A 22,199-nucleotide genomic window follows, 5' to 3' on the forward strand; every position below is an offset into this window, starting at 1 on the left:
ATGTTACCATGTTTAATGAAAATGTTTTTTAAACTGTATTTACCAAAAATGTTTAAAAATTGCATCGTGTGCAAATTTTGAGCCACTGTGATAGAACAAATAAAGCCACACGTAATACATTCTAAAGGAGTTTATGCATCATTGGTTGGAAACACACAATAAATTGGAGGAAAAACATTTACACTAACGCAACATCTGCTTTGGTACAAACGGCCTGCGCAAACAAAACCGAATAAGATGTGGAAAGTGCATGAGGCGTATCACTGCATGCAAGCAGAACAATTTCACCATATTTAAAAATAAGATCTGCACATTATTACTATTAATAATATAAGTAACTCTTGACTATTCACAAAATGGAATCCCCATAACCTGGAGAAAAAAGCTGAAGGCTAAAGAAACTAAACTGACTTTGTCACAACATAGCTAGTATATTTCTTGGCTTTTAATGTGCACTGATTTATACGTTTATTCGTTAGGGTTAAAGATCAGGTCAATAGATCTGCTGCGGAATGCTAACACAGGTCCCACAGGTTCAATACATATATTGCAGAATGACATGTTTTTACACACACAGCTCATTTAAATAGCAGAGTTGTCTTTAGCTCTCAGAGGGACGATGTGTTCCAGTTGGCCAGCGTCGGACACGTCATAACTGGTTTTGTACTTGGCCAGTATCTTCATGAGTGGCCGTAGTCTGAGCCACCACTGTTCCTTTGGGATCCTGTGACTGAAAAACAGTGCAAATGTGTCAGGCTTAAATTATGGGTTATGTCTTGACTTTCATACTGACAAGGTGCATGAAAATCCTATCTTTAACATGTAATGTAAACATTTTAAGTCCAATATATTTACAATCTACACTTTAAATTACATGTAATATGATACATAAGACTTGCAACATTTTGAATGCAACAAATGTGACATTTAATATAACTTTGCAACAAATGTAACATTTAATATAACTTTGCAACAAATGTAACATTTTAGGTGTAACTTTTATTGTAAACTGTAATACTGTCGATCAGCAGATTCTGTCGGCATCTTTAAGAATCGGCTGAGAACAACTCTTCCGTCAGCACCTGAACAAGCATTTTTGATTTCTATATCTTTAAATATATAAATATATAATAAAAAAGCATACTTAGATAAACTAAACTTGGCTCTGTACACTGTAGTGGGCTTTGTGAGAGATGTTTTATTGCTCTTATGCTTTTGTTGTCCTATTATTTGACCCAATTGCTTCCATTGTTTACTCAACTTGTAAGTCACTTTGGATAAAAGCGTCTGCTAAATGACTAAATGTAAATTTACTGTGACCTACTTGTAGCTTAGCCATTCATAACAATTTAAGTAAAAGTATAATAGCAAACCATACCAAAACAAAAGCGTTGCCTATGGTGAAAGAAACCTTGACTATACATAAGAACAATCCTAAAATCCTTATATTTATTTGACTTTAGTTCAAGAAAATACAGAAAACACAAGAAACAACAAAATTGAGTATTATTTGAGGTTTGTATTGAAACTTTGGAAATTCTGATTTTGTGTGTGTATGTCAGATCTTACACAAAATCTGTCTCATCCTTGAGTTGTGTCACAGGTTGGAAGAGAAGTGCCCTGCGTCTCATTCCCAGCAAACACGCTGAATCCTCTGTGTTCGCAAACACACGTCCTACACAACACACACACACTCTTAAAACAATTCCAAAAAAGTATAAGATTGTACAAAATTGTACAAGAGTTCTGTGATTTGAAACTTATTCCAAAAAGATGACAATATACCTTCCCCTGAGCCAAGGAAAGCAAAATGTAGAGCAAAATAAAATTAGTCCACTGTGATAGTAAATAACTATGAATATAAACACCTTAAAAGTCTTAAAAAAATATGTTCTGTTAACACTGAATATTTCAGCACTACCAAAATGTTTTACACAGAAAACTTTTGATTTAAAAAATATAATTTGTACATTTAAAGTTAACATTAAGTAAACAAAAAACGTTTTGAAGTATAACTAATATTAACAATTTCAACCGTATTGTAAAGCGTTAACAAAATCTATTTCAAACTAAAACAGTCTTAGTTTTTTTTTCCTTTTCAGAAAGTTTCTCTTATATATAACGTCATATAAAAGAAATAATCTCTTTTCACCCTCTCTGTAAAACTCTTTGAGCTTCTTGGAGATCCACTGCATGGCTTTAGCTGCAATTTTAGTGCCAAAGTTTCTGTCAAAGGGGGATGGAGCGCCGCCCTACAGGACAAAATACATAAATCTTTCCAAACTGAAAACCAAATGTCAATTACATCTAAAATGATGTGGAATCAGTCTGTCTTGATCACCCAAAAATATACATTCTGTCATCATAAATAAATGTCTTTGTTCTGATAAGCACAGAGAAATATATTTGGAAGAATGCCTCTACAAACATTTTATTTGGGGTAAAATGTTCCTTTAAGTGTAGGGTTCTTGTTAGAGAGCAGAAAATACAATGCTTATAAAAGATGGTTTGTGTGTTGTACCTGCTGCATGTGTCCCAGGACATTCTTCCTGCAGTCAAACACTCCTTTGCCCTCTTCGCTGTACAGCTGATAGATGAAGTCAGTGGTGTAGTTCTCACTGCAGTTCTCATTCCTGCGTAACACACATAACACACAATAAAACACTAACACAAACACTCATACACTCAATCTTCAGCTCACAAACTACATCTACTTGACACAACACATGAGTAAGACTTATAGCTCATACCTGATCACTAAACCCCTCTGGATGCCGGTCTTCATCTTCGCAGTTAAATGCTCCACGTTAGACTGAAAAATAGAGCACTTATAAAAACTCAGCGTGACGTAGACTCTCTCTCCTTTCTTAAATAGCACACACTGCTAAATATTCCTCTATGCGTTAAGGGAAGCTTAGACAGAGGACGGGGAAGGACAGTAGACTGCAATGCAAGTGTCTCACAGAAGGGGGCAGATATGATCTTTGACCCCATGCTCAGCATCAACTCCAATACAAACTGTTACAAGAAACAATGCAAAGCATGATGGGTCTATAAACTTTTCAACTGTTTTAGATGACCTTATAATGTGCAGTGAATGGAATCCAGTTATCATGGTTGATATATGTAGTTACATATAAAAATATTACGGTAAATTATCATTGACATTTTTAAAAGACATCAGAAAACCATGATATTACAATTACTTCAAAGAATACCATGCTATTATCATTCTGCATTGTAAACATGTATGAATATACTGTAGCAAATAATACAAATCTACATTCAGTAATATATGGTAGTAACCATGGAAGAAGTAAACACGTCTTTGCCCCTCCCTCACCTGAAGGTCACGGATGTCAAACGATTCCTCATAGATGTAGGCTGCATCGGCTCCTGCCGCCAGTGCCCCCACGGTCGCTAGGTAACCACAGTACCCGCCCATCGTCTCAATTATGAACACCCGCCGCTTGGTGCCGCTGGCCGACTGCTTTATGCGGTCACACGTCTAACACGCACACACATTGTAATGCTTTAAGGGGAAAAAACATCTTCTATCTTTCTCCTTCACACGCATGCAAACACACTGCACAGTCATAAAGACTCAATCATACGGCACGTTACACAAAGAACACAAGACATGACAGTGCAAGTGCAAGACACACACATAGCCTAGCTACCCAGGTTGAGGTTGTAGCTGTGTTTTAGAATAATAGCTGGTCTTTGATGGTCCAGCAGGTTAAACCAGATACTGTTTCAAAGCACAGCTATCAACTTATGTCCGATTTTACCAAAAGGGAAGTTCACTACAACAAAGAGCATGCATGTGGTTCTGCTGTTTTTAGTTATTTTTGATTTGTGACCAGCCATGTTCGCCATGCATCTTGGGAAAATAATAAACTTGAAACAATGGTTTCAGGTCTACATCTGTTCCTGCAGTGGAATAAACACTGTGTGATCTAAGCACAGATAATGTAACACCTCTGAAGTTTATTAGTTCTTAAGAAGATATTGAAATGGGACTTCACTGAAAAACAACATTACTTGAGAATAATATTCGGTCCAAATGTCTAAAATGACCTCCCAGATGTGCTTCCTTTGGAAATGTGTGGAGTGTGGGTATCAAAAGTACAATAATCAAATACATTAGAATTAAACAGATTTTTTTATGAATACTGAAATAAAGCCAGAATAAAGCAATAAACAAATTTTGTGTTGTGGACTTTAGATTCATCCTATAGGTGCACTAAGTACTTTTTCACTTTATTATTTATTATTACGTACATGTCTATTCTATGTGAGTTAAAGTCAAACTGACATTTCGTGCAATCGCTCAAAAGATACATTCATTCATTTTTACAAACCCACCAATGCAAAGTGAATTAAGGTTAGGGGACGATTTCGAACACAATTTTTCGCAATTTGACCAATAACTGAAATTTGTTTTATCTTTAGCATTGGATTCATAGTTTAAAGAAGTGTTTGCACTAAATAGTTCACCTTCAAAATGAAAATTCTGTCATCATTTACACACCATGTTGTCATTTCAAACCTGTATGACTTTCTTTCTATTGCGAAACACAAAAGAAGATATTTTGAACAATGTTGGTAACCAAAAATCATTGGTCCCATTGACTTCTATTATATGGACACAAAACCAATGCAAGTGATTCCAAATAGCTTCTTTTGTGTTCATACAGGTTTGAAATGGCAAGAGGTTGAGTGAATGATGACAGAATTTTATATTTTGAAAGTGAATTATTTCTTTAAATAATAGTATTTGTAAGCAACTTAAAAAAAGCATCTGCTAAAAATATATGTATACAAAGATTATATTACTGTCCATAGAAAAGCTGTCTAGAAGATCAAGAGCTGTCAAAGTACTTAGTGCGCCCTTAAAGAAACTTTATTGTGCTTCCAACTCTGTTCTAATCGTCATGGTAACATCTGGGCGTTCGGGTCTTACCTCCACTATGGAATCGAGTGAGGTGTCGGCTCCGATGCTGAGATCAGTGCCGGCTACATTATTACTGATGGTGGCGGGCAGCATGCACATGGGCACACTGAACTCCTGATAACTGCTGCGGGCATCCAACAGCTGCAGTAAACTCTCAAAGGCCTGCAGCAGTGGATATAAATTAGGATGGAGGCACAACTACAGATACTGTTTGAGTGTGAGGTGAGTTGGCCAAAAGTAGCCACCTGGCCCCTGGGTTTCATTTCTCAGTGAATCGTGGCAGAACAATGTCTTAATTCACAGAAAGCTTCAACTTGTTACGTGGGCATGACGTTCCACGGAATAAATGGCGATCGAGAGATTGAGCCGATGTACCGAAACAAAGTGCGACCATCTGAATGCACCAGCAGCACTAGCAGACCCTGAGCAGCACACCACAATATTTCCATTTAGAATACAGCAAGATATCAGGCCAGGTTCAAAACAACATGTAGTTCAATTAAATTTAACATTATGAAAGATTGAAGGAATATAACTTAATGTCTATTGTCTATAATATAAGTTGATGTCTATTAAAAGTGGTGTCCATATTAACATATTAAACCTTAAAAGATCAACTAAATGAGCAGTGCAAGCATTATAGTCACAACACAAAATACAATTTGCAATTTTTAATACCAAACCTGATGATACACTGTTTTGTGACTCTGATTATAATGAATAATTTGTTGTGGACCAGACCTTTGATAGGAACGAACACGTATACACACAAGCACAAACAGAATGGGACCAGGTTGTGCTGTGTGACCACATGCTTTTCTCCCCAAACACACTGATTCAATCGGGCTGAAGTGACCACCAACCTCGCACCATCAAATCTATACCTCTTCTCCACAAATACAGATTTACCTACACCCACCACACCCTTATTTAGGTGTACTATTAGAAAACCAAGGATAAGAAATTGTACTTTGAGTCTACTTTTATATATATTTCTCGGAAATATGCTTAAAATTACACTTACATATTAGTTTACTTTCATAAACCAAAATACAATGTATCGAACTAAGTAGATTGTCAGTGTACTATTTCACTTGTAGAAGTTACCGTAAACAGACTAGCTGTAACTCCTCATACATATTTGTGCATTATGACCCCTTTAAAAGTATACTATTGCTACTACCAGAAAATATTTACTAATACATATCCTACCAGTGCATTGATATGACAATACTGACTTAAACAAGTACACTTAAAATATACTTGCACTTTACTTAAGTATTCATAATAAATTGAAGTACACTTATTTTTGTGAGGTAAATTGTTCACAAGAAATAAAGCAATACTTCACTAAATCCAGTTTCATCTCATGTAAACTAACAACGAACTTGCATGCGCAAAAGAGGCAAAATGTGAATGGCCCCTATAGAATATACAGTACAAGTACATAGATGCATATAGTACAAGTACTGTATATATCCTCAAGCTAAACTAACCCAACTGTTGTATCGTATACAGTAGGGTCCATAGTATGTGACAAAAATGTTAATCTGTGTGGGAAAGTTGGCCATCCTCAGCCACGACATCTCAGCATGTCTTATATAACACAACAGTGATCGTGACAAACAACAGTACATGCCCACCACCACACACACAACACACACACTTCAGCACAAGCTTGTGACGTCTTACGTCTGTGATGGCGTTGAGGGCAGTGTCTGCCCCAATGCTCAGGTCAGAGCCGGGAATATTGTTGGACACAGTGGCCGGAACCATCACCATGGGAACACAAAACTCTTCGTGTTTAGAGCGAGCTGCTTGCAGCTCCATAAGTCCCATATATGCCTGCGGTCAGAGCAAGGGCTTATGGGTCACTGACCAGATTTAAAGGTAGTCATAAAAAGGGGAGAGGGGCAGAGAGCCATGCCCAAGCTGATGGACATTACATGATATTACATGAGAATGAGAGAATACCATCCATATATTGATATTTCTAGTCTTTCAGAGTATCATCTCTTGATTGTTAAGGTAAGAATATGAAATGACAGAAATGTGATATCGCTCTAGGAGGAAATGAATTAGTACATAGACAGAGAGGTTTCTGGAGTGTGTGACACAGTACGTACGCGGCCGCTCTCCCTTGCATAACACTGGCGTTACGAAGCTGACCTACTCACATCAGATTTGAATAGACTCAGAGTATCACAAAGGTGCTTTTGCAAACACACAATTCGCTTCCCTTTTAATGATTGCAAAAAGATATTATTTATCATAACAAAAATAATTGCTTTTATATTCATGATAAAATGTAAGTAGTTTAGTCGTATAACTTAATGTTAACTTAACTGTACAGTTTAATGCAGAAACAGTTCATTTGTTAGAATTGCAGAATAAATGCAAATTTAGATCTGATTCTTTCCTACAAATATACATCTATATATATACTGTACAATATAATAAATACTATAAAACACTCATATAATGTTGGAAAAAATGATATATAATGTAGGAGGGCTTGATTAGATTTTTCACATGATTTATCATATACAGTACATAAATGTAAAATGTTATATTTTCTAAAAAAACATATTTAAAAGAGCCATAATAAAAAAGAATACAGTACATTTATAACACAGCAATGCAAGAAAGCTGTCCAGGAAATAATAATTCCAAAGTAAATCCGTACAAAATGACATACCTCAAATCCTCCAATAACCAGTAAAGCATTGATGTTATGAATCCTCATCTGTTCTGCAATCTTTACAATATGCTTTGCTGGAAGGGTTCTAGAAATGATGTTTCAGAAAAACACATTTTTTGTTACTATGACAACATACAAAATACCAATCAATTTTAAACTATACGAATTAGGCTTTTAGACTTATTATTCTACCTTTTTGTCCCTAGTAGGGAGCCACCCTGACCAGTCCAGCCTCCGACATCCCCCCATTTTATTTCTTTTATCTAGCAGAGAAAATAAAAAAAGATTAAAAGTTCTTTATATTTGTATATATAAAATTGTCAAAATGACTTTTAACGAAGTAGGAAAGCAACTCACAATGTGTTTTTCGATAGCAGCACTACGTTTATTTATCAGCTTTATTTTGCCTTTTATGTAAAGCAACTTTTTTCTCTTCATATACTCTGTTATGCTACATAGAACAAAATGTCTTGCACATTCAACACTGTTAAAATATGGTGTTTTTCTTCATGATTAGGGTCACAATAAATACATTATAATACATTTAACCCTTTATAATAAACAATTCTATCAATTAAAAAATATGTACATTTCTAACCTACACAAACAGAGCGACCCCATGATGTCAGTCTGAAACCATTCGACCAAAAATCTCCACAAAAGTGCTTTGAAAGAGCATCTAGAATGAAGAATGTGATGAATCTGTAATGCTGCACTGAGGTAAATATGGCACTGAATACAGTGCAGAAGGGGATTGTGGGAAGGAATAATGGGCTTCACGTAAGCATTACCGTTTATCTCCTTTGGCAAGAGTTTGATTTGCATACAAGAACTAAATGTGCAAAATCTCAGTAATCTAGTGTTGCCTGCAGTAGAATGAGCGTGAAGGTGTGTAATGTTACCTGCCCCTTGTAGAAGCCCTCAAATCCATCACTGACCGCAAACATAGTGTGACCCTCGGTAATGCCCACCCTGACCGCTGAGCGCACCGCTGCATTCATCCCTGCTGCCGGAGCACCAACATTCAACACGGCTACATTAAATGAACTCTAGAGAGAAGAGGAGAGTATAAAAACACATTCACAACAAAACACACAATCATTCAGTCATCAAAAGACATCTACACTATTGACAAAAGACATTCTCTTCTAGACTATTCGTGATGCTGGCCATTCTTCATTTCATCTACATCAACACAATAAAAGAGAAACACACTTAGCTATCAGACATGCTTTACTTCATGTGAACTGAGTCTGAGAAATAACGCGCATCTATCTATCATACTGACTGAGTGGCTTACATGTGGCAGCTCATCGTCCGTTTTGTGGTGAGACAAGAGTTTGTAGGTTTTCAGGTTGTTTTCAAAACTTCTAAAATGTTGCAGAGAAAAATTTAAGATGCACATTTGGTACACTTAGTGTTACATTAAAAGTGCACTGGATTAGAACACAATCTTGATTTGCATGTCTTACCTGCCACGTAGCTTTACAGCCTCTTTAAATCTTTTTTCATCCATGGCCTTCTGCACCTCCTGAGTCTGCATTCAACAAACAAACAAACACCTGAAACCTCTAACCAATCTCCGAATAGAGCCTTAAACCAATAGATTGCACACAACAGAGTATTTGTTTTTTGGCTGAATGATATTTTCATTTTGACTGACCTAGAGTCAGAATTGGGACTGTTGCTCGGTGTGGTTTATACAAAGCAAGTGACAACCTTTTAGAAATAATTACTCTCTTACAGTTTTTTTCAATTGCTAGGACACATTTCTCCATAGGCTACTTTGGTGACTTTTGTAAAAGTCTTCACACAGTTCTCCTAACAAACTTTCATCTTGGCACAGCTGTTCATTTCACATTAAAAATTCACTAAAACTATCAAAGCACTTCATTCATTTCTCAAATCAGCTCATTCTTTCATAACAATAGCAAAGCTTGACAGTCAACAAACACACTTGATTATCTATAAAACAATGACCTTAAAAACACTAACAACAGGTACCATTACGGTAAACACAGATTTTTCTGTAAAAGAAAAACACCTTTCTACTGTTTACGGCATTATATGTTACAGGAACTACAGTAATCAGACATGATGCTGTACGTTTTTTTTTTAAGAAGTTATTGCCAAGTACAAAAATTCACACCATCCACAGATATGGTAGGAATGCTAGTCAACTCCACTCTCTGCATTTGGCCACAAATTCTCATCCACATCACACATGTCTTCCAGGGCAAAAGCTTAGGAAAGAATCTTTTGGCATGCCTGATCCATCCCTGGTAATCTTCTGCTGAAATCTCCAGGCATCCTGCATTCATGGCATCCAAAAGGGACATTTGATCATGGGGATGGTGGTCATAAACCTTCCACCTCCACGAGGAAAATAATTCAGAATAAGGTGGGAGGAGAGGTGACACCATCCTGGGATGGGCTGCAAAGCACTCTGTGACTGCATGAGAGTGGTGAAATGCCACATTGTCCAATACAATTATAAATGTTGGCTGATTTTTCCTCACTGCATTCCTTTCCTCACCTACCACAACCCTTCCATAGAGGTCATCCAGGAACGAAAGAAGGCATTCAGAGTTTTTGGCCCAATAAGCGGTCTGTGTAACAGCAGTCCATTAGTGGATAATGCAGCACACATTGTAATGTCAGCACCCCTCTGTCCTGTGACATCCACTGTGGCTCTTTTCCCAATTAGGTTCCTTCCTCGCCTCCTAGTTGAAACCAGCCTCATCCACAAAAGTGAAAACGTGTGGGGTTTGCCTGCTTTAAATCTCCATGACTCTCTAAATGACGTAACCCAGAAGGCAACAGAAGAATAAGTATATTACAGTACAGTAACATATATTACACCTAAAACATGTCTTTGGGTGCATTTGTATTTGTCAAACAACTGTTCTGTATTTTATGGTCATTTTACCTGGACGTATTGGTTCCTGTGTTGCTTGAGTCGGTCAGAGTTCCTCTCAAAAGGCACAGTGTGCAACTGCTTCATCCTGACGTGATGTTTTTGCAGGACTCTTGAAATAGTTGTCATGCTGATACTGTGAATATTTTCAAATGTGATGTTGTCTGCCAACACACTTTCTGGAATTTCTGTGAGTTTGATGGCATTGTTTCTAATGACCATATCAACAATTGCAGTTTCCTTAAGACTCAGTGAGCATCTTCCCTCTCCCACCATTGGGAGGTCACCGTTGGGTCCTACAGTAAGCAAAAATGCATAAACAATTACACACAAGTAGGTTTTGAAAGGATGCTCTCGTAGAATACAACTTACCTGTTGTTACCAATTATAGTTGCCCTGATCTCATCTGAGACTACAGCTCTTGATCTTCCTCTTATTCTTCTTCCACCACGCATACGTATTCCTCGTCCTCTTTCGACCACTTCTCTATGTCTGGTTTGTTCCATGTTTATGTTACAATTCAAATGAAACCTAGTTTCTCCTCTTTTTTATAGATGGTAATAAAATGACATAAAGGAGTGACACATTTGTAGGTCTTTAGCTACAACTGGAATCATCTGTGTTTGGTCCCACTGTTTTGATAGCATTTAGTTTTTAGAATCAAAATACATTTCAATCAAATATCATTGTAGAAATACAGAAAATCGCTGTCTTATTAAATTTGTATTATGTTATGGTTTTGAACTCAACTTTAACAATTTTGAAAAGAGTATTTAGATGTGAGCAAGTTAGTCTGTAAGTATACAGAGTTTTGGCAAGTGTTGTGTCTAAGTGAGAAAAGAATTCATGAAATTTGAAAGAAGTGATCAATGACTGCATTTTGTGCCAAAGCCACAGTTTAGCTCACACATACTACTGTTGTGCTCACTGTGAGAAGAGTTGTGCAAAAGTCACCAAAGTATGGACAAATGTGTCCTAGCAATTGTAAACAAAACTGTAAATTTAGAGATTTTATTCATTTATTTTGACATAAAAGTGACTAAATGTGGTAACTAAAGTAAGGCGATTATTTCTCACCATTTGAACACATTCCATCAGAGGAACCCTGACGGCCTGGTTCCCACATAGCGACACCACACACGCCGGGGTACCGGGAGACGCTTCTAACAGGGCCAACACAGCTTCCACACCCATACGACTTGCCTAAAGAGGAAGACATTTCAAATGTTGGAAACAATAAGTTTTTGTGCTTGCCAGGAAAAGGCCTTTGTTTAACTTAGTTAAAGGGACAATCCACCCCAAAATAAAAATTCTGTCTTTTTCTACTGTTCAAAATCAGTTTAAGTGATGAACACAGAGAGAGAGATATTTAGAAAAATGCTGGCAACCAAACAGTTCTTGGCCACCATTGACTACCACAGTAGGAAAAAGAAAATGGTGGTCAAAAGTGCCCCAGAGCTGTCCTACATTCTCTAAATATCTGTTCAACAGCCCAAAGAAACGTATAAAATAACTGTGATGAACTGTGTTCATCAGAACAAAGACATTTCTACAGATTTGAAACAACTTGAGGGTGAGTTAAAGATGACAGAATTTTCACCTTTGGGTGAACTTTTCCTTTAAGTAAGGAACATACCAAAATTCTGTCGAAGGCAGAGGGTGTTCCTCCTCTCTGGACGTGGCCCAAGATGGTGACCCGGGTGTCAAATCCCAAGCAGTGCACCACCAGCTGCACGCAAACAAATCAAAGAACAATCCGCACTGAGGTGTCCCAGACATTATCCAGCATTTTTTAATGACAGCTGCAAATATATTTACTATTAAAATTACAAATCAGACCAAACTTGGAAACAACCCAAAAACACCATTAGTAAAAAATGTCCTGTTAGGACATACTAAGTAATAAAGGACACAGGAATGCATTCTATGCTCTCTGCTGTTTTTCATTAATTGTTTGAAATTTATCAGAAGATGCATTAAGAGCAGTGAAGTTACGGTACCGCAGGCTCATCAAGCATACATGTGCAGACGGTACATATCATGTGGTTTGCAGGTGGTGCATTACTCACATCCTTTATATGGTCTGTGGTTACGGGCTTGTTGTTTTGGTCTATTGCGCCTTCTGCTACTATGATGATATTAAGCCGCTTCTTATCAGCACGATTCTACATGGGAAAAGAAGCAGCAACACACAGAGACATTCTCACCGGTGTGAACAGAGGAAGGTTGTACTCACATCCTTGACTGCATCAGAGCTGATGGCGTTTCCCCCGTCGGTCTGTCGCTCTCTCAGCCATAATGATTATATTGAGTGTGTGTTTGTCTGTAGGTGTGTGTGTGTGCGTGCGTGTGTGCGTGCGTGCGTGCGCGCGTGTGTTACCTCTGATAATTTCTGGCACATCTGTTCCTCCCAGCCATCTTTGGGAGGCATTTCTGGAATGAGGACCCAGTCAGCTCCACATGCGAGAGCACTGACTAATGCTAGATACCTACACACATAGACAAACAAATAGTTTATACTGATTTACATATGAATTTTGCGTGGTGGTACTAAACTAGGGTCTTACCCACAGTGTCTGCCCATGACCTCAAGCACAAAGGTCCTTTGATGGCTAAAACACATAACATAAAAAGACGTTCAATTATCTTTAATGCCATTGAATCTATAAACTGTGCGGTCCTGTGTATTTGATATTCAAAATGTATGCAAATGAAATTTATATTTGAAAAGCTAGGAATGTGTATCGATCAATGTGTTATGGATGGATGTAGAGAGGAAGAGGGTGAGGAGATGTTGGATGGAAAAGAATGGATGATAGATGGCTGGTGTCTGTATATACCTCTGTGCTGTGGTCATTATCGCATCCACCACCTCTATGATCCTGTGCAATGCGGAGTCAGTGCCAATAGTCATATCTGTCCCGCAGAAGTCGTTGTCTATTGAGCCCACCATCCCGACTATATGTAACGTAGAATGAATCTGAGCAGCTTCTTCACTGATTTGATCTGAGTGAGAGAAACAGAGAAATGCAAAGACGGTAAAAAGTGACAAATAAAAAAGGAATACGAAGATTTGAACAAGGATTCTACACTGCGTTTTTCTTATGCCTCTAATGTGCCATTTCTTTGAAAGATGAAAATTCTGTCATGAATTACTCACCCTCTAGTTGTTCCAAACCTATATTATTTGTTTGGTCAAACACAAAGAAAGATATCTGAAAGAATGTTTGCAAGTGACATTTCTGGGGCACCACTGACTACCATAGAATGATATTCTTGTAATTGTTTTTTCGTTGAATGAAAAAACGAAACATTTTGAAGAATTTAGGAAAGCAGACAGCTCTGGGGCGCCATTGACAACCATAGTCAATGGTGGCTAAGAAATCTCAGTTGTTGACATTCTTCAAAATATCTTTCTTTGTGTCCAAGAGATCAAAGACATTTATACAGGTTCGGAACAACTAGAGGATGAGCAAATCATTTTTGGGTGAACTATCCCTTGAAAGCTTATTATATAATGTCTTTAAATTGCCATTTTTTGCTAATGTAGTTTCTGAAGCTTTTTTGTACTTTCAAAATTCTGAAAAGCACCATAGAAACAATTGACAGACATTATTCCAATTTCCAAGCTCCTCCTACTCTGTTACCCGATTGGACGAGCTCATCCAATAGTCCGCTCCACTCCTCCCTGAAGAGGTTAGCACCGGTCAAACTGCCATCTCCACCAATCACACATAAGTTGGTGATGCCCCGCTGCACCAGGTTTAAAGCCGCATGCAAACGTCCCTCCCGGGAACGAAAATCCTTGCAACGGGCACTGCCAATCACTGTGCCACCCTAAACGCACACAAAGCCTTTAAGAAAAATGTCATGTCATGTTCAAAAGAGAATATTAGCTGACAACTAAGACTGATCTTGTAATGCAGGTACGACAATCGTTTCTTGCAAAGTTTGTGTATTTGCTCAATGCTGTTTCTATGTTTATAATGTATGTATGTGACCCTGGATCACAAAATCAGTCTTAAGTAGCACGGGAAACATTTGTAGTAGAAGACAAAGATACATTGTATGGGTCAAAATTATAGATTTTTCATTTATGACAAAAATCAATAGGATATTAAGTTAAGATCGTGTTCCATGAAAATATTTAGTAAATTTCCTACCTTAAATATATAAAAACTTTATGTTTGCGAGTGGAAGGCCTGCCACAGAGCCCGATTAACAACTTCAAAAGCAAATTGGTTTGTATCTGAGCCAGATATTGTCCTATTCTAACAACTCATACATCAAAAGAACGCTTATTTATACAGCTTTCAGATTATGTAAACATCTCCATTTCTAAAAATTGACCCATGAGACTGGTTTTGTTGTCCAGTCACGTGTGTTTTTTAATAAGACAATTTGCTTACCACTTGCAACATGCTGGAAACACTTTCCCATGATGCCTCTTTGATGTTTTCACCTCCGTCCACCATGCCCTGGTACCCCTTTGACACAATCCACTCATTGTTACAAAAACAAACCTGAATTCATTTTTTCTCTCGTCCAAAGCAACAACAGGAGGGTCTTTTATCTGTTTCAAGTTTTCATACGTATGTTAATACAACGAACATTCTGTCATTTATTCACCCTCATGTCATTCAAAACCAGTTTATGACCCTTTCTTCTGTGGAACACAAAAGAAGATATTTTGAGAAATGTTGTGGTTTTGTGTCCATACAATGGAGGCAAATTGAAACCGATGTTGTTTGGCAACTAACGTTCTTCAGCAAATTCTCATTTTGTATTTTGAGGGGGAAGGAAAGTCACACAGGTCTGGAGCGACATGAGTGCAAATAAAAGATGATATTTTCGCTTGAACTGTCATTTTAACAATCCACTTGGGATTTCACACGGGATTTGAATTTCTAAATCATATTAAAAAATTTGAGACTGAGACTCAGAAAGTCACCTCATGGATGAAATAAACTTTTGCTCCTACGTAGATTCCCATTCTGACAACTGCCCTCACGGCAGCATTCATACCTTCGGGAAGAAAAAAGTTCAGAAAGAAAGAGTTAAAAAAAAAATGTTGTATAGGCTCACAAAGTGCTTTGCTACTGAAGTTGCATGTGACATACATGGTCAGTGATGCAAAGCTGGTAGAGGGAGATGTGGAGGTTAAGCTCACTATGTTTCTATAGTGCTGTGACCCAACAAGTCAAATAAAGCATGTATTCCCCTGAGGCTAGAGTCCACCCTAACCCATAGTGATGGGAGACCTACTGCCTAGAGACCGTTGCTAGGAAACGTAGTGTCACCAGAGATGAAAAAGTGGGTAACTCAAAAGTGACTCTGATTCAGGCAATACTGTTAAAACATCCTTCTTTCATTTTAGCAATATCAGTAGATTACGGCTGATCCTGGCTGGCTCTGTCGCTGAGAGGTTGATTAACACCTTTATGTTTTCCCGTATCGACTTTTATAATGCGTTGTTGGCTGGGGTCTATAAATCTACCCTAAACAGATTCCAGGTTGTGCAAAATTCTGCTGCCAGAATCCTGACAAGATCTATGCTAAGTGATCATATCCCGTCTATTTTGGAGTCGTTAGGTTTGGGTTGATTTTAAAATCTTAATGCTTTCTTAAGTCTTTGCATGGGTTTGCACTTCCATATCTATCTGAGCTTTAAATCTCCTATACTCCAGTGCGTGACCTTCGCTCATCCAAAACTTTAAACTATTCCACCAACCCGGTTGAGATCGAGGGGTGATAGGGCGTTCTCTTCTTTAGCTACAAAATTATGGAATGCTTTTCCGAATGAGATAAGGCAGTCTAAATCTCTAAGCACTTTTAAATCTCGTCTTAAAACACATGTATTTATGATAGCTTTTACTTGATTCTTTTATTTTATATTGGTAGGTTTTATTTTTATTTTTCAATTTCAAAACTGTGGAATGTTTAGTACTGAATTTGACTTGTAAAGAGCTATGAGATGCACTTTAAAGGCGCTTTAGAAAAATAAAGTTTATTATTATACTTTCCAAAACACAAAATTTGCTTTTCTGTTTGCCAATGACACAATTCAAGCACTTTATTGTATACATCTTTCAAACCTAGTTTTAGTGGTTTCAGTACTGAATATTCTGCTTATTGAAAGAGACACACACAGCACCACATCTGTGGTGAAAACTGCTTTAACATAGAATAAAAATATAAGCGATTTCCCCCAAATAACATTTGATTCTGTTTCAAAGGAAATTCGCAGTAGACCTCAGACTATCAAAACCATCTGAAATAACACTGCCAAAGTGCACATAGTCAAGTGTTTGTATCAGTACCTGCGAACAAGTTCGGCTGCACATCCACACTACATCCAAACATCCTTCTTTGTTATTCGTTTAAATTTCTTCATCAGTTTATAGATTCATTCATTGTTGAGTTGATACCACAACACTCTTTAACAATATATCATGTCACTACAATTTTCTTGAAGAGAGTCAGACAATTTGTAAACAAAGTCACACAACACTGTCATATTGAATTCTTTCTTGTTGTGTTTACAGTTACGCATGCTATGATGACAAATGTATAGCTTTGATGCTCTTTTTAAAGACGATCCCGGGGGCTTTGAACGGAAGTTTAGGCTATCCTCCTGCTATTGAAACCCCTAAGGGATGCGGTTAGGGTTATTTTCCCACGTGATCACGGCAGGGAGTCAGAGGCAGCGACCGCTTTGCTTCTTGCCCGACATCACGCGCTCGTATTCGTGAGCAGCATAATGAATGCAGGAATCCCACAGGTGCGCATCAAACGGTGAGGAAAAAACATGCGCAAAATCCTTTTGAATGTCTGAATATTTACCCATGATGAGTTATTTCAATGCCGGTGTGAACAAAACGTTTATTCAGATAATGACCTTACACCAATGCAGTTTTTGTCCTCTGTTTATTTGTTTATTTTTTTGCTCTGCGTTATTTCAATTGCGCCCGAGCGCACCCAGTTTACGCGTTGTCATGACGCTTGAGCGCATCGGCAATGAGCGCAACACTATTGGGTTTGCATTGATTTAATGACATCATTAAGCTTTGTTAAATAACTATTTATAGACTTGCATGTTAATCTGTTCTAAATCTATATAGCCTATATATTCGGCATCAGTTTTTTTGATTTCGCGATTCAGTATATTTTGGAACCCACCCCCAAAAAGTATTTACGGCAGTTTGATGTCAGTTTAAAGGCACAGAACTGCACCACCGTAACCATCTTGCGCCGATTCTGTTATGCTCATTTATATGCTAAATAAAAGCAATAGGCCTACCGTTAAATGTAGCTTAAACATTTAAGAATCAGTTTGTCGCTTTATTGTCAAGTAAACGAGGCACCCGTGACACTGGTGTGTCGTTCTTTACCGGAAAAAAATAGCCTACCCTGCGCATCTCCGCCGCTTGTCAGGACGCCAATAGACTTCCCTGCCCCGGAGAGGTTTTCGATGAATTTTTTGGAGTCCGTCATTATTATGCGTATATCTTCTCAATACAAACCAACGGCTTTAATGCCAGGGTAAAGTGCTCAACGTAGCCGGAGAGAATACAAGCTCTGCAGGTTAATTCTCCTCCGGTGTCGGACGTGCGCTTCGCAGACTCTCGTGCATCTAACGTTACCGCCCCTTTCTAGATTGACAGCATTATAAAGCAATAAGGCTACAGATCACGTCTCATCTAGATGAATTCAGACCAATGGATATCCAAAATTGGGATTAATTACATTGATTTCCAAGTTTAGACTAGAAAATACTCCTTTGTGACCTTTTTTATGAATTTCTACACCTACAAAAGGCTGTTGTATTGAGTTATTACAACAAATTATAATCGAAGAAGGGATTAAACAAAGTTTTTGTGACCCATTTAGAAAGTCTTAGAGCCTGAATAATCCAATGAAAAAACGCGAACCTCTGTTCTGTGGAGACACAGCTCTGAATTGTTGATCAAAGAAATTTGATATATGAAACTGACATGTGACCAATTGTGCGTGCATGTGTGAGAAAAAGAACATTGGTTTGTCATAAGAGATGGGAAGACAGGTTTGCCACAGGAAAAGGTCAAAAAGTGGAACAAAAGCATCACACAAACCTGCAGACAAAACATGTTGATCAAACATTGATGACTTATATATCACATTTCATGACTTTAACAGGCCACACACCTTGTGAATTAAACATAGCCCTGCGTGGTTTTATGGTCGTGTGCTACTATCCTAATTTTGTTGGATGTGTGTGAAGCACATTTGGCAATAAAGCTCTTTCTGATTCAGATATGTCTTCTATTTGTAAACCCATCTCGTCTACCTCTCGTCTATTATCCCTAAGGCCATAAGCACACAAAGTGCAAAGATATGGAGAGCAAGAGTGAATGAAACATGACCTGTATGACAGTTGCTGTAGCTCAAGCTGTGGCGTCATCACTGCGACAAGTGGCCTAAATTAAGTGCTTGTCATTCTTTCTGCATGACCTCCACTGCACATGTAATGCTACTCAGCTTTTTTCATTTTTTGCTGCTAAAATGAAAGATACACATTATAGACGAAGACATTCTGCTTAGAGTAAAGATAACTGAGATGTCATTGGGGAAAGGTTAAGCTATGTTCCCCTCTGTCGGTGAGAATATAGATCAGCAGGAGAGGCGGTGACGAACTGGAATCCACTTTTTTCGTCAGTTGTGTCAAAACAACGTTTTACGTGCGAGACTAGTACAGTAACTGCGTCTTGAGCATCTAACATTTTGCTGTAAAAACCAGCAATAGCAGTTCGATAGCATTTAAATGTTTAAACTGTGATCTTTAATTAGCTTTAATTCCCGGATGTGGTTTATAATCGGATTTTTTTGTAAACATAAAATTGGCTCATGTCGCCGAAAGTCACTTAATGCCTGTAACAAAGGTAATCATATGGGCTAAAACGATGATGGCCAGTACGGGGATCGAACCCGCGACCTTGGCGTTATTAGCACCACGCTCTAACCAACTGAGCTAACCGGCCATGACGTAGCGGTTTATTTACGGATATATCACAACTTGAAGGTTAGAGGACACAGACTGGTTGCTATAAAAAGATGTTCTGAATCTGGAGCACGTATTGCGTCTGACCTCGTGGCGCAACGGTAGCGCGTCTGACTCCAGATCAGAAGGTTGCGTGTTCAAATCACGTCGGGGTCAATATAAGATAATTTTTGATTAGGCACATTGTCTTGAAATGTGAATGTAATTCACCATAATGGCCAGAGATCCAGTGTGTGTTACTTTGACAAGTAGAGATCACAACAGCATTCTAATTGAGGGTTCAGTTTCGGAGACTAATGTGAAACGTTACATGGCTGATAATCAAAAAAATGTTTCTAAGAATAACCCAATGTTTAGATAACGTACACATCATGTAAAATATTGGTGTTTTCTAACCCACTGGGGAAAAGTGTCAGCTTACACATTATTAATTTACTCAAACATATACCGCATAACTAAATATAAAAATTTTACGAAGTATTGGGTATTTGTCACAACATCTATTACAGTTTGGGAGGTAGTATATTTTACTCCACCACAGAGAGGCACTGTAAGCATATGCTGACAATTAATCTTCTTGTCGTTTTTTACTTTACTTAATTTAAGGAGCGTCAACTTAAAAAAATAGTTTAAAGATATTTTAACTTATTCAGATAAAGAACTCGCAATTCATGAGATACTGAAAAGGAGGGCTCGTCCGGGATTTGAACCCGGGACCTCTCGCACCCTAAGCGAGAATCATACCCCTAGACCAACGAGCCGATACATGATAGTTCGAAATCATCGTACTTAATATATTGAAAAACAATTCGGCATGCGTTTAACTTACTTGTTATACTAACGGCAAGTACATCTGACCCTGTCTCACTCACGTTCGTGTCACGTATCTTTGACCTCATTCTTATAAACACACAGCTAGTATTTGATAGTTAAATAAAACACCCATTATCCGATGAACTTGAAAGCTTACATATAACATCTCTCGCTATTTTCAAGCGTACAAAATGAGTCAGCCTCGTCCGTCTTTTCTTGAATGTTCTTAAAAAAACCGACTGATGGGCATTATAATTGATAGCTAAAAACAAATTAACAACGTCTAATTAAATCCTTAAAAAAGTACCAATTTGGATCTTAAAAAAACGATACCAAATGCTAGGGCAGTGTCAGTGCTAACTAACGTTAGCTGCTGCTGCAGTAAATAGTTAGCTAACGCTAGCTTGAGACCAATAGGTTGGTTTCACGTGACGTCACGATGCTGCATCGTGAGAGCGCGAAATTCAGATGGAGGGCAGGAAGTAAAATAGTTGAGGATCTGCCAGTGCCGTCTGAAAAAATGCCAATGTTTTGTGTAGTTTACGGCTGCTCCAATCGTTCAAACAGAGAAAAGGATTTTACAGAGTACCAAAGATTGTCACTCATAAATGTGAGAAATGTAAAAAGTTCACAGAACAACGCCGTAAAAAGTGGATTTTTAACGAACTTCTGCGGTCGGGAGGAGCAGAGTCTGTTAATGCCCGTGTGTGCAGCGACCACTTCGTCGGAGGTTATGTTATATAGCCAAATTGTTTTTTGTGTCTGTGTTTATATAGCATTCGGTTTTCGTTAAATGCTCTTTACTTAGTAATTATTATAAAGTTAACAGTATGTTTAATATGCAGTTCATTTGGGCTTTTTTGACTGCCCTAGCGCTTTGGGTGACGTTGAGTCGGTAGATTGGGCTCCGACGGTCAACCTAAGGTCCCCAAAAACTAAACCCAAATCAGAGGCATCTCTCAAACGAGAGCAGAGGATGACGCTCAAGGAAGACCAACAAAGACGGTCGAAATGTGCAGAGGCTATGTTGGATCTCCAACAGACAGATGAGAGCCAGGATCTGACACAGACAGCCGAAAGTTCCGAACCGAAGCAGCGTGACTAGTGACCAGTGGATAAAAGTATTACACTTGTGTAAAACTAGTGACGAGGGCTAGTGACTAGTCCAATTGTACTGGCTATATGTATTATATGTAATGAAATGGAATCTAATCTGTTATTGCACACCATGTTCTTATTATAACAATTGTTGAAAAATCTAATATTGTAAATAAACCACCATTTATAATTCTGTCTTCTCAATGGCATTTAATGTTTGCATTTATATTAAACAACAGCCAGAACTTACAAAGACCACACTTATAACAATAGTCAAAATGATAGATAGTTGGTGATGTCAACAGCATCCACTGTTGGCAAATCTTCAAGTTCGACATAAAATTTCAATCATCGACCAACATATCTGTTTACTAACTCCTTGTATATTTTGCTTGAAACTGGTCCTAATTTCATACAATACGGACTCTCCGCAACGGTTTCCTCCATAGACGTATTCTCCATATTTACTTCCTGCCCTCCATCTGAAATCGCCCCGCCTTCGAGCGTCATCATAATCACGTGACTGAAACCCAGCTATTAACTTTACTGGGCATTTTTAAGTTTTTGTTGTATTTTTTTTTATATTATTTTTTTTTTGGTTATTTTATTGATTTTCTATTCCATTTTATTATATGATATGATATCATTGTTTTATTTGTGAATTATTTTACATATT

General features: G+C 37.9%; 1 protein-coding gene, 1 long non-coding RNA gene and 3 other non-coding genes across 9 annotated transcripts; 1 reads left to right on the plus strand and 4 right to left on the minus strand.

Moving 5' to 3' along the window:
- Window positions 1-115: 115 nt before the first annotated feature.
- Window positions 116-18,216, minus strand: pfkpb (phosphofructokinase, platelet b). 5 transcript variants are annotated; one of them, XM_056743299.1, is made up of 22 exons: window positions 17,985-18,216; window positions 15,527-15,600; window positions 14,985-15,062; window positions 14,223-14,412; window positions 13,416-13,581; window positions 13,143-13,187; window positions 12,956-13,064; window positions 12,645-12,740; window positions 12,212-12,304; window positions 11,653-11,778; window positions 9,131-9,195; window positions 8,959-9,028; window positions 8,561-8,707; window positions 7,851-7,921; window positions 7,656-7,743; window positions 4,967-5,119; window positions 3,344-3,508; window positions 2,751-2,812; window positions 2,522-2,633; window positions 2,153-2,252; window positions 1,570-1,675; window positions 116-730 (listed from the first exon to the last, which is right to left on the minus strand). In XM_056743299.1, the coding sequence occupies exons 1-22, from the start codon at window positions 18,067-18,069 to the stop codon at window positions 583-585; spliced, it is 2,349 nt and encodes a 782-aa protein (XP_056599277.1). In that variant the 5' UTR covers window positions 18,070-18,216; the 3' UTR covers window positions 116-582. The 5 variants fall into 5 exon arrangements, with proteins under 5 accessions (XP_056599277.1, XP_056599276.1, XP_056599275.1 ...); XM_056743298.1 differs by lacking the exon at window positions 4,967-5,119 and adding an exon at window positions 6,650-6,802; XM_056743297.1 differs by having other exon boundaries at window positions 15,527-18,216.
- On the minus strand, window positions 9,202-11,094 carry LOC130417644 (uncharacterized). Its single transcript, XR_008906202.1, has 3 exons — window positions 10,948-11,094; window positions 10,588-10,871; window positions 9,202-10,453 (listed from the first exon to the last, which is right to left on the minus strand). It is a non-coding gene; the product is annotated as an uncharacterized LOC130417644 (long non-coding RNA).
- A 1,302-nt stretch (window positions 18,217-19,518) lies between the features above and the next one.
- On the minus strand, window positions 19,519-19,592 carry trnai-aau (transfer RNA isoleucine (anticodon AAU)). The gene has a single exon. It is a non-coding gene; the product is annotated as a tRNA-Ile (tRNA).
- Window positions 19,593-19,696: 104 nt separating this feature from the next.
- Window positions 19,697-19,768, plus strand: trnaw-cca (transfer RNA tryptophan (anticodon CCA)). Its single transcript has one exon. It is a non-coding gene; the product is annotated as a tRNA-Trp (tRNA).
- Window positions 19,769-20,301: 533 nt separating this feature from the next.
- On the minus strand, window positions 20,302-20,373 carry trnap-agg (transfer RNA proline (anticodon AGG)). The gene has a single exon. It is a non-coding gene; the product is annotated as a tRNA-Pro (tRNA).
- Between the last annotated feature and the right edge of the window lie 1,826 nt (window positions 20,374-22,199).

The sequence above is a fragment of the Triplophysa dalaica genome, chromosome 3 (assembly GCF_015846415.1).
Source record: "Triplophysa dalaica isolate WHDGS20190420 chromosome 3, ASM1584641v1, whole genome shotgun sequence".
Lineage (NCBI taxonomy): Eukaryota > Metazoa > Chordata > Actinopteri > Cypriniformes > Nemacheilidae > Triplophysa > Triplophysa dalaica.

Coding starts and splice junctions, on each gene's coding strand:
- pfkpb (XM_056743297.1), bottom strand. CDS start 15,697: ATGTATGTCACATGCAACTTCAGTAGCAAAGCACTTTGTGAGCCTATA. Junction 13,188..13,415: donor ATAATGACCACAGCACAGAG/GTATATACAGAC, acceptor TATGTGTTTTAG/CCATCAAAGGACCTTTGTGC. Junction 13,065..13,142: donor GTCATGGGCAGACACTGTGG/GTAAGACCCTAG, acceptor CTATGTGTGTAG/GTATCTAGCATTAGTCAGTG.